Below are 12,118 nucleotides of genomic sequence, written 5' to 3'. Positions count from 1 at the left end.
GATTTTGAGGTCACTAGGTCAAAGGTCAAGGTCACAGGTGAAGGTCACAGTTACTGGAAATAGGCATTATAAATGTATAAGGATTTAGCATGGTTCAAACAAGGGAAACAACTACTGTTTATGCATGTTCTTTTTATTACAGATTAATTCATTCAAAATCTCATTTTACAGCAGAGATTCCAAATCTGACCTGTAAATGAGCCCCATATTTACTGCCAGTGCTAGGTTACCTTTTCCCATTTGATCATTCTTAAGTATTGGTATTGTAATACTACTACTACTACTACTACTACTACTACTGCTACTACTACTACTACTACTACTACTACTACTTCTACTACTACTACTACTACTACTACTACTACTACTACTACTACTTGTACTACTACTACTACTACTACTACTACTACTACTACTACTACTACTACTACTACTACTACTACTACTACTACTACTACTCCACCACCACCTACGACTACTACTACTACTACTACTACTACTACTACTACACCATCACCACCACCACTGTTCACAGTGACAAAAAACGTATTCACACAATGGCTGCTACTACAACTTATAGCCCATATAGGGGGCATGCATGTTTTACAAACAGCCCTTGGTATGATTGTATTAGGGTAATTTGCTTTATTTAAAAGAAACATTACTTTAACATGCAAATTATTCAGCAAATAAAAGAAGTCAAAGTACCTAACTAGTCATTTTAAATAGCAGTTTGCCTTAATTCAACAACAAACACACACAAAATATTTACAGACATAGAAACTACAAGTTTGATGATGCAATCCCAAAGTCTTGTGTTATGTCTAGAGACCAAGTAAATGTTACAAGCCCATCAATAGGAAACCAGAAGTATTGTGTGGCCTGGTTCAATATTGTTTCATTGCAGGGCTTGCAGACTTGTTCATCGTAATTATGTCCCCCACTATAGTAGTGGGGGACATATTGTTTTTGCCCTGTCTGTTGGTCTGTTGGTTGGTTGGTTGGTTGGTTGGTTTGCGCCAACTTTAACATTTTCAATAACTTTTGCAATATTGAAGATAGCAACTTGACATTTGGCATGCATATGTATCTCATGGAGCTGCACATTTTGAGTGGTGAAAGGTCAAGGTCATCCTTCAAGGTCAAAGGTCAAATATATGGGTCAAAATCGCTCATTTTATGTACACTTTTGCAGTATTTCAATATTCAAGATAGCAACTTGATATTTTGCATGCATGTGTATCTCATGGAGCTGCACATTTTGAGTGGTGAAAGGTCAAGGTCAAGGTCATCCTTCAAGGTCAGATGTCAAATATATGTGGCCAAAATCGCTCATTTTATGAGTACTTTTGCAATATTGAAGATAGCAACTTGATATTTGGCATGCATGTGTATCTCATGAAGCTGCACATTTTGAGTGGTGAAAGGTCAAGGTCATCCTTCAAGGTCAGAGGTAAAATATATGTGGCCCAAATCGCTTATTTTATGAATACTTTTGCAATATTGAAGATAGCAACTTGATATTTGGCATGCATGTGTATCTCATGGAGCTGCACATTTTAAGTGGTAAAAGGTCAAGGTCATCCTTCAAGGTCAAATATATGGGTCAAAATTGCTCATGTAATGTCACTTCTGCAATATTGAAGCTAGCAATTTTATATTTAAAATGCATGTGTATCTCATGGAGCTGCACATTTTGAGTGGTGAAGGGTCAAGGTCATCCTTCAAGGTCAAACATCATATAGGGGTCAAGGTCATCCTTCGAGGTCAAACATCATATAGGGGGACATTGTGTTTTACAAACACATCTAGTTTTGATAACTATCTTTTATGGTGTATCATGAGTGTGTATACAAGGGAGATAACCTTATGCAATGCGTTATGTTGGTAGACTAAAGTGGGTCAATGGTACAATAGTTTTGTAGTAAATAAAAGCTTTCTCCATTTTAATATATCTCACAAAATTGAACAAAAGTCATGAATACAACATTTCAAAGTTTTAAAGCATGTATCATGTAAAAAAAAAAACTCACACTGGGAAAATGGGGCTTAATGCACAAGTGAAAAGTGTATTACTAGATAAGCGTTTGCACAGGCTCTCAGGGACCTTACTTTCTGCCTAGACTAAATTCATTATAAAGAGACATCCTTTAAGTATAAAATTCCATGAAAGTAGCCAGTTTTGTCCCTGATTAACCTGTTCAGACTGCTTTATGCACTACAATTTAATCCCATTTTTGCAGATAGTGGCTCATATGTGAGTACATGGCAGATGAGTCAATTTATTGCATTGTGTTCGTAGGCAATGGAGGGCTCCATGCAAACCCTGAGTCTCAGCAGTTGGATGGAGTTGCCAAACCTGCCCTTCCAGAAGTGGCTCAAATCCAATCATAGGTAAATACCCAGTTTGCAGCTTTGCGTGAAACCTGCCCTTCAAGAAATTAAATAAATAAATGTTGAGACTTAAAAAAAAGTTTTGAGAAACCTTAAATTGGAAATTGTTTGGTCCCCTTTGTAATATGTATACTTTAGGAATGGGTCCCCCTACAGGACCCAAATTTCAATGAAGAAAAACACTGAGATAAATACCCAGTTTGCAGCTTGGCTACATCTATGTGAAAAGTGCCCTTCCAGAAGTGCTCAGAATTGTTTCTTTTAGAGTCTTCTACAAACATGTACATGGTTCCCCTTCACAAGATGGCCACCATAGATCAAAATCAGAAAGCCATTTTTTTCTTTAAACAAATCTACACACATTTTTATCAGTTGGTCCTTTGCTAGTTTTTTTAATGGTTCTTCTCAATTGCACAAGCATGAGGGAGAAATACATTTGTGTCCCACAAAAAGTCAAAGCTTATTAGCTCACCTGAGCGATAGCTCGAGGTGAGCTATTGTGATCACTCAGCGTCCGGCGTCCGTCCGTCCGTCCGTATACAAATTTGTAAACATCTTCTTCTACTAAACCATTGAGCCAATTTCAACTAAATTTCATGTGGAGCATCCCTAGGTCATGGGACAAAAGAATTGTTAAAAAAAATTTGATCACATAACCAAGATGGCCGCCATGACCATATATGGTAAAAACCTTAAAAAATCTTCTTGTCAGAAACCGCTCATCAGATTTTCAAAAAATTTCACAGGGATGACCTTTGAGGGCTCCCCTGAAAAAGTTGTTCAAAGAAATTTGATTTGTCAAAAAACATGGCCGCAGGAGCTCGTTGAACTTTGCATGTTTATTCGTTTTTGCCTATTTTGTGAAAACTTTCAAAAATCTTCCACATTTTTTGTCCGATCCTTTCCAAATTTGCACAGTGTCTTTATATCAATGAGGACACAAACCCTACAAAAAATGAGCATTATTGGTCCATGAAGTACAGAATTACCTCCCCTTGAATTGAGAAAATGGTGTTTATGCAATAAAGTCCAAATTTTTCATCCAATTCTTTCCAAACTTGTAAGGATTTAGCATGGTTCAAACAAGGGAAACAACTACGGTTTATGCATGTTCTTTTTATTACAGATTTGCCTCCCTTTAATTCATTCAAAATCTCATTTTACAGCAGAGATTCCAAATCTGACCTGTAAATGAGCCCCATATTTACTGCTGGTGCTATGTTACCTTTTCCCATTTGATCATTCTTAAGTATTGGTCTTGTAATGCTGCTACTGCTACTGCTACTGCTACTACTACTACTACTACTACTACTACTACTACTACTACTTCTACTACTACTACTACTACTACTACTTCTACTACTACTACCACTACTACTACTACGACTTACTACTACTACTACTACTACTACTACTACTACTACGACTACTACTACTAGTACTACTACTACTAGTACTACTACCACCACCACCACCACCACCACCACCACCACGTCTACTATTACTACTTCTACTACTACTGCCACTACTACTACTACTTTACCACTACTACTACTACTACTACTACCACTACTACTACTACTACTAACTACTACTACTACTTCTACTACTACTTCTACTACTACTACTACACTACGTCTACTACTACTACTACTACTACTACTACAACTACTATTACTACTACTACTACTACTACTACTACTACTACTACTACTACTACAACTACAACTACTACTACTACTACTACTACTACTACTACTACTACTACTACTACTACTACACCACCACCACCACCACCACCACCACCACCATTCACAATGACAAAAAAACGTATTCACACAATGGCTGCTACTACAACTTATAGCCCATATAGGGGGGCATGCATGTTTTACAAACAGCCCTTGTTTCTATGGGATTTTAACCACAACTGTTCATGTTTATCTCCGACACATATTTTTAAGTCACCTGTCATGAAGTGACACAGTGAGCTTATGTGATCGTGTGATGTCCGGCGTCCGTTGTGCGTGCCTGCGTGTGTCCGTGCGTCCGTCCGTCAACAATTTGTTTGTGTAGACAGTAGAGGTCACAGTTTGCATCCAATCTTGATGAAATTTGGTCAAAATGTTTATCTAGATGAAATCCGGTTTGGGATTTATTTGGGTCATCTGGGGTCAAAAACAAGGTCACTAGGTCAGATAATAGAACAACCTTCTGTAGACAATAGAGGTCACAGTTTTCATCCAATCTTTATGAAATTTGGTCAGAATGTTTATCTTGATGAAATCTGGGTTGGGATTTTATTTGGGTCATCTGGGGTCAAAAACTAGGTCACTAGGTCAAATAATAGAAAAACCTTGTGTAGACATTAGAGATCACAGTTTTCATCCAACCTTTATGAAATTTGGTCAGAATTCTTGATGAAATCTGGGTGGGATTGTATTTGGGTCATCTGGGGTAAAAATCTAGGTCAAATAAATAGAAAAACCTTGTGTTGACAATAGAGGTCACAGTTTTCATCCAATATTTATGAACTGTGGTCAGAATGTTTATCTTGATGAAATCTGGATTGGGATTGTATTTGGGTCATCTAGAGTCAGGAACTAGGTCACTAGGTCAAATCATAGAAAAACATTGTGTAGACAATAGAGGTCATAGTTTTCATCTGATCTTAATGAGTCAGGTGAGCGATTCAGGGCCATCATGGCCCTCTTGTTTTCAGTATGTATTCCGTTGCCAAATTTGTTGGATCAGCTCTACTGAGCAAATGGATTGCTTGAAGTTAAAATGATATGTGTGTCCCAGTTTGATATCTCTCTTGTTCTAGATTTTAAAACAAAATATTTATTTAGTCTATTAGAACTAAACCAAATATTGTTGTTAAGTATTTCCAACCTTGACATGTGCCCTAATTGGCAATATAGAAATCTTGCTTTAATGTTTTGTCCCCATTTTTCTCTTCTTGTTTGTTAATTTAAAAAATTAAGATATACCGGTAACGTTTCAGAAAATTATGGGATAATAAGAAAGCCAGATAAGTGTCTAATACTTAAGTGCCCAATAACTTGTTGGCAGGAACAAAAACGTGAGTGATAACCAAGGCTTGGTAACCAAGTTTGTCTGTTTAGGCTAAACATGAGAATGGTTTATGGTCACAAATTAGTACAGACAAATAGAACACTAACTAGAACTTCAAATCCAGGACTTGATTTACAAAGGGGGATTTTAAGGGAGACAACTAGTTTTGGTGTTAATAATTTTTCAATAGTAGTCTTTCATTAATTTTTTGTTTTTAATTTTCATATCAAAACTTGTTTCAGACCTAATGGTGTGCATTAAGAAAGTATAGTGGCATGTTATCAAATAAAGTTAATATGCATACAGATTCTGATTAAATTTAACTTCATTTATGTTATTTTAATCAGTTCATACTATCCAAAATATTTTCATATCTTGTCCTAATTGCAGCTCTGACAGAAGAAAAGAAACCAATGGAGATCGGGCCACTATATCTGATGTCTGTAACTACTACACACACTTTGTGAACAAGATGAACATTCAGAATAATTTCTACAACGGTTATGTTGTCACATCCGTGAAAAAAGTGCATACTCTCAAGAAGACAAGTGGAAAAGAAGACAAAAAATGTTGTTGTGCAGAAATAAATGGTTTTCCCTATTTCTATGAAGTCAAGGGTTATTATACTTCCCCACACAGTAACGACATTGGGGCCACCAAATACGAAACTTGCGAGGAATTCAGCATATGTTCCAAGTATGTTGTTCTGGCAACAGGAACATTTGATGTCCCAAATACTCTGAGCGTCCCTGGAGAGACTTTAGACTTTGTTAGTCATTCGCTTCATGAATTTGAATCTGTGATAAATCAAAGAGATAATTTAGCCAGCAATGAACCTGTTATGGTTGTTGGGGCTGGTTTGAGTGCTGCTGATGCTATTCTCATATCTATACAGAACCAGGTGCCTATTTATCATGCGTTTCGACGAGGCGCAAACGATCCAAGCCTCATTTTACGAAAACTACCAAAAAACATGTATCCCGAATATCATAAAGTCCACATGTTGATGAAAGGAAGTGAAAAAAGTCCATTCTATAAATCCTTCGAGAAACAAGGTGTTGTGCATATAGAACCTGACAAGACTGTTATATTAAAAGAGCACAAGAAAAGAACAGACGAAACAATGTCGGTTAAAGTGTCTCATGTCGCTGTGTTTATTGGTTCGAGACCAGATCTGAGTTTTCTACCTCATGAGGGACGGGACTTGGGGGTTGTGAAAAAGTATCCAATAGAAAGCAAGCACAATCCTATCGACATTGACCCCTATTCCTACCAGTCCATGAAGGAGCTGGGGCTGTTTGCAATGGGACCCCTTGTAGGTGACAACTTTGTAAGGTTCGGACAGGGTGGTGCCTTGGGTATCACCAATTATTTAACGTGTAAGAGTGAATCTTAGCCCAGCTATACTGCATAGTATTTTGGATTGACAGAAGCATGTTATAACTACTATGTAGTTGGATAATTTTGTGCTCCAATTTTTGTGCACTAAAACCTTGTTATTACACGTATAGTGTAACAATATCACGGACCTAAACCGCAAAAATCAGAACATACTGCCTTTATTAGATACAGTTTCTCTTCCAATCCCATCTCAAGTTACTTTTGTCAAGTTAATTTTGTCTGCATATTTGAAACAATGTGCTTGTATATTTTTAAATTACATAATGTAATAGACACACCAGAACTTAACGTGCAAGAGCATGTACCATTATTTTACTGCATATTGTTATATTAATACTAACCAACTTGTTATAGGTATCAGTGATACAGTTAATTTGTATCTCCCATGTCATGTATAAATGATCTCTTATGAGCAATGCTTATGTTATTTCATGATAAAAAATAAGTTGAATGTATTGCGTTATAGTTACCATTGTGGTCAGCAATATTCTATAGTTGTATACACGCTTAACTCATACTCTTAGCCAGAAGTGTTAACAAAAGAAAGTTAACCCTTTACCACTTAGATTCGTCTTTGACGCATTTGTAGTCCCTTAGAAAGTTAAATTCAATTAAAGACCTGTCTTAGTAGATTCATGTTTTAAAGGCTTCATTTCCAACCCTTAGATACTGATGAACAGCAAACAGCTTAGAACCTGAACAGACTGTGAGTTACTTGCAGGCTGTTTTGGTTTTATGCTGTTTATAGCCATTTTTACTTTGCTTTTTAGTGGGAAAGGGTTAAAATCAACATGTGTTCTGTTGGTTTAGCCTTTTATAAGAACATCAGTTACAACCATCATTATCAGTTTGATAAACCAATGTATACTTATAATATCTGTTAAATCCTGTGCCTTACTGTGAGAGAAATCCAATACAAAATATTTGCTCATGTAAATACTATTATTGAACCGTGCTGTGTGAAAAGGAGTTTTAATAGGCTGCACATGCTTATCAGGGACAGCACTTTCTGACTTTACTGGTTTTTTGCTAAGAATAGACTTTGCAAACAAAAAATACCATAACAGCAGAAAGTGTTGTACCTTATTAGCCTGTGCAGATTGCACAGGCTAATCTGGGATGACACTTTATGCACATGCATTAAACCCCCTTTTTACAGAGCTCACCTCATATTAAATAATTTTATCCAAACAGCAATGCAAATTTGCTGTTGTTTATGTTATCATTTTAACAGAGTGATGATGTGCATATGACATACATGATCCGTAGATGGGTCTGCAATCCGTAGATGGGTCTGCAATCCGTAGATGGGTCTGCAATCCGTAGGGTCTGCAATCCGTAGATGGGTCTGCAATCCGTAGATGGGTCTGCAATCCGTAGATGGGTCTGCAATCCGTAGATGGGTCTGCAATCCGTAGATGGGTCTGCAATCCGTAGATGGGTCTGCAATCCGTAGATTGGTCTGCAATCCGTAGATGGGTCTGCAATCTGTAGAAAGGTCTGCAATCCGTAGATGGGTCTGCAATCCGTAGATGGGTCTGCAATCCGTAGATGGGTCTGCAATCCGTAGATGGGTCTGCAATCTGTAGATACAGCTGTAGGTCTGCAATCCGTAGATGGGTCTGCAATCCGTAGATGGGTCTGCAATCCGTTGATGGGTCTGCAATCCGTAGATGGGTCTGCAATCCGCGTAGATGGGTCTGCAATCCGTAGATGGGTCTGCAATCTGTAGATGGGTCTGCAATCCGTAGATGGGTCTGCACCTATACAGCTTGAACTGATTTGTTTAAGCTTTTAATGACAACAATCACATATTCAGCAAATATGCACATATTTGATATACATTTATTTTTACCAGAATAATAAAGCCAGTTAAAAATTCATGAGGCATATTGTCTGTTAAAACTATCTAGATGATGTATAGTTTTTCCGCCTATTCACATGTACAGGAGGTCTCATAATGGGGTTATTTTCTATTCTAATCAGAGTCATATCATTTTGCAGCTTAGGGTATTTTCAATAATGGTCGCACTTACATAACAAGCCTGAATACTTATGTTATTCAACGTTGGTTTTAGTATCATTTGAAATCATGTTTTAATTGAAATATTTTATGCATCAACGCTCACGTGTTATTTATTTTTATGTTTATTTGTATGCTCGAGTATAAAATATGTCTTTAATGATGGTTAATTATAATTAACAATGATTATTTAAGTATTTTAATATCAATAAAGACTTGTTGTTCTTAAAACTGCACCAGTGTTTCGTTTTCCTTTTCTTCATTTTTAGCTCACCTGAGAACAACGTGCTCATGGTGTGCTGTCGTCAGTCAACATTTACCTTCTTAAATCTCTAGAGGACACATTGATTGTCCAATCTAACCTTCTTAAATCTCTAGAGGGCTCATTGATTGTCCAATCTTACCTTCTTAAATCTCTAGAGGGCACATTGATTGTCCAATCTTACCTTCTTAAATCTCTAGAGGGCACATTGATTGTCCAATCTTACCTTCTTAAATCTCTAGAGGGCACATTGATTGTCCAATCTTACCTTCTTAAATCTCTAGAGGGCACATTGATTGTCCAATCTTACCTTCTTAAATCTCTAGAGGACACATTGATTGTCCAATCTTACCTTCTTAAATCTCTAGAGGGCACATTGATTGTCCAATCTTACCTTCTTAAATCTCTAGAGGGCACATTGATTGTCCAATCTTACCTTCTTAAATCTCTAGAGGGCACATTGATTGTCCAATCTTACCTTCTTAAATCTCTAGAGGGCACATTGATTGTCCAATCTTACCTTCTTAAATCTCTAGAGGGCACATTCATTGTCCAATCTTCATGAAGCTTCAGAACATTTATATCTTGGGGTGAGATCGGAAAAGGGTTACGTGGATTCGAAAAGTAGGCCACTTAGTCTAATAAAATCAATGTTTTGTTTCACTATATAGTCACATTTATTGCCCAAGCTGCACGTAACTTGGTCAGAACTTTTGCTCTTATGATATCTCAGCTGAGGTCGAAAATGGTCCTCGTCCGTTGAAAAATATTGCCACCAGAGACGGAGCAGTTTTCATTATAGTAAAACCTTTTTAACGCTCTAGAAGTCTTATTTATAGTCTGAACTTCATTAAATTTGTTCAGAACGGTTGTGTTTATGATATCAGAAATCATTCTAATGTCTTTGTAGAATATCCATCTTATATGATATTGTTTATATTGCAAATATGAGACGAAAACGATTGAAATCTGCAACTGGAATACCATAACAAAACATACAAGATTAGGGTTGGTATAAAAAATAGCTTCGGTCGGGTAAGAGGAAAAAAACTACTTGTTGGGACAGTAATCTTATTTTCCCGCTCGAATAAACAATAGCGTGTGTGTTTTTCGTGACCATGCACGTCTTCGTCCAACCATTTTGAATCTTTATATTGTCATGAGGCGGTAAAAGTTGTCAAACCTTTAATAATAAACATTCAAATTTTCCTAAATTGGAGCATAATCAAAGGGACACAACAGACCGAACATAGAAAATGTTAAAGTTATCAGAACAACTGCGAATTCTGTATGTCAACTAATGTGATTATACACTTTTTATTTGCCTTTTCGTTGTATAATAGTCAATAAACAACTATAAATTTGAACTTAATTTTGTTCTTCCATTCTTTATGGCCATACCTTATGGGTGCAATTAACTTTGTTGTTGTGTTCGAGATTTCGGTTGCAAAGCTAATGTAAACACGAGTACTGGATGGGATAAAATAGTTGTATTTGAGAGCAGTTCTAGGTCTTTGAAAATACAGTGATTGATTATTCCATATATTATAGCGGTTGTTGATATTCGTGGGTGGAAAGAGAGATTGGGATTAGGTTGTTAATCATTTAGTAAAAAGAGAGTGTATATGTTAATTCTATGATTACTTAAAGTTTCTAATCCAACTTCTTGCGGAATCTTTTGAATATAGATATATTTCGTTGCACCTGTGACTATGTTGGACGATTTCGAATCTTTCTTGGTATTTTAATGTGCAGTTGTCGCAAATGACATCGCTGTATTCGAGCAAGGGATGTATACATGATACGTAGTTTCCAATGAGGAACAGTCTAGATTAAATTTTTATGCTCCCTTTCGAAGAAGAGGGGGTATATTGTTTTGCACATGTCGGTCCGTCCGTCGGTCCTCACCAGATGGTTTCCGGATGATAAGTCAAGAACGATCAGGCCTAGGATCATGAAACTTCATTGGTACATTGATCATGACTGCCAGATGACCCCTATTAATTTTCAGGTCACTAGGCCAAAGGTCAAGGTCACAGTGACTCAAAATAGTAAAATGGTTTCCGGATGATAACTCAAGAATGTTTACGCCTAGGATCATGAAACTTCAAAGGTACATTGATCACAACTGGCAGATGACCCCTATTAATTTTCAGGTCACTAGGTCAAAGGTCAAGGTCACAGTGACTCGAAATAGTAAAATGGTTTCCGGATGATAACTCAAGAATGCTTATGCCTAGGATCATGAAACTTCATAGGTACATTGATCACGACTGGCAGATGACCCCTATTGATTTTCAGGTCACTAGGTCAAAGGTCAAGGTATCAGTGACTCGATATAGTAAAATAGTTTCCGGATGATAACTCAAGAATACTTAGGCCTAGGATCATGAAACATCATAGGTACATGATCATGACTGGCAGATGACCCCTATTAATTTTCAGGTCACTAGGTCAAAGGTCAATGTCACAGTGACTCGAAACAGTAAAATGGTTTTCTGATGATAGCTCAAGGATAATTAGGCCTAGGATCATGAAATTTTTTAGGTACATTGATCATGACTGGGAGATGACCACTATTGATTTTCAGGTCACTAGGTCAAAGGTCAAGGTCACAGTTACAAATAAAATATTCACACAATGGCTGCCACTACAACTGACAGCCCATATGGGGGGCATGCATGTTTTACAAACAGCCCTTGTTACTTTTAATTACGTTTATTCTTGTGTAGGCCTTATTAAGAATGTACTCAATATGGGTGGCCGATTCAAGATCTTTCGTAAAGGATGGAAGCTGTCATGCTAGGAAGTTGTATAAGTGTTTTCAATTTGTCTCAGTTTCAATTAAAAACAAAAGAGGTAGTTCTTGATATATCGATTATAGGTAGAGTATTCCAAACATAATTTTCCAAGTTTGCTATTTAAATAACCTTTGGCTTATAATGAATGCATTAAGCTTTTAA

At 36.9% G+C, this 12,118-nt stretch overlaps 1 protein-coding gene and 1 long non-coding RNA gene across 21 annotated transcripts in view; one reads left to right on the top strand and one right to left on the bottom strand.

The window, feature by feature from the left end:
* LOC127856139 (oxidative stress-induced growth inhibitor 2-like) overlaps positions 1 to 9,127 on the top strand; it is a 44,817-nt gene extending 35,690 nt beyond the window's left edge. For 7 of the 20 annotated variants that reach the window (XM_052392149.1, XM_052392154.1, XM_052392152.1 and 4 more), the window contains 3 exons: positions 2,303 to 2,394; positions 5,860 to 8,181; positions 8,369 to 9,127. In XM_052392149.1, the coding sequence (XP_052248109.1) occupies positions 2,303 to 2,394; positions 5,860 to 6,865 (1,098 nt within the window). In that variant the 3' untranslated portion in view covers positions 6,866 to 8,181; positions 8,369 to 9,127. The remainder of the gene's footprint in view (positions 1 to 2,302; positions 2,395 to 5,859; positions 8,182 to 8,368) is intronic. The other 13 variants (XM_052392166.1, XM_052392165.1, XM_052392164.1 and 10 more) reach the window with 13 other exon arrangements.
* On the bottom strand, positions 9,108 to 11,849 carry LOC127856156 (uncharacterized). Its single transcript, XR_008037871.1, has 2 exons — positions 9,508 to 11,849; positions 9,108 to 9,465 (listed from the first exon to the last, which is right to left on the bottom strand). It is a non-coding gene; the product is annotated as an uncharacterized LOC127856156 (long non-coding RNA).
* Between the last annotated feature and the right edge of the window lie 269 nt (positions 11,850 to 12,118).

The sequence above is a fragment of the Dreissena polymorpha genome, chromosome 13 (assembly GCF_020536995.1).
Source record: "Dreissena polymorpha isolate Duluth1 chromosome 13, UMN_Dpol_1.0, whole genome shotgun sequence".
In the NCBI taxonomy this organism is placed as follows: Eukaryota; Metazoa; Mollusca; class Bivalvia; order Myida; family Dreissenidae; genus Dreissena; species Dreissena polymorpha.
Note: the sequence above shows the minus strand (reverse complement) of the source record. Positions and strands in the feature narration are given on the sequence as shown.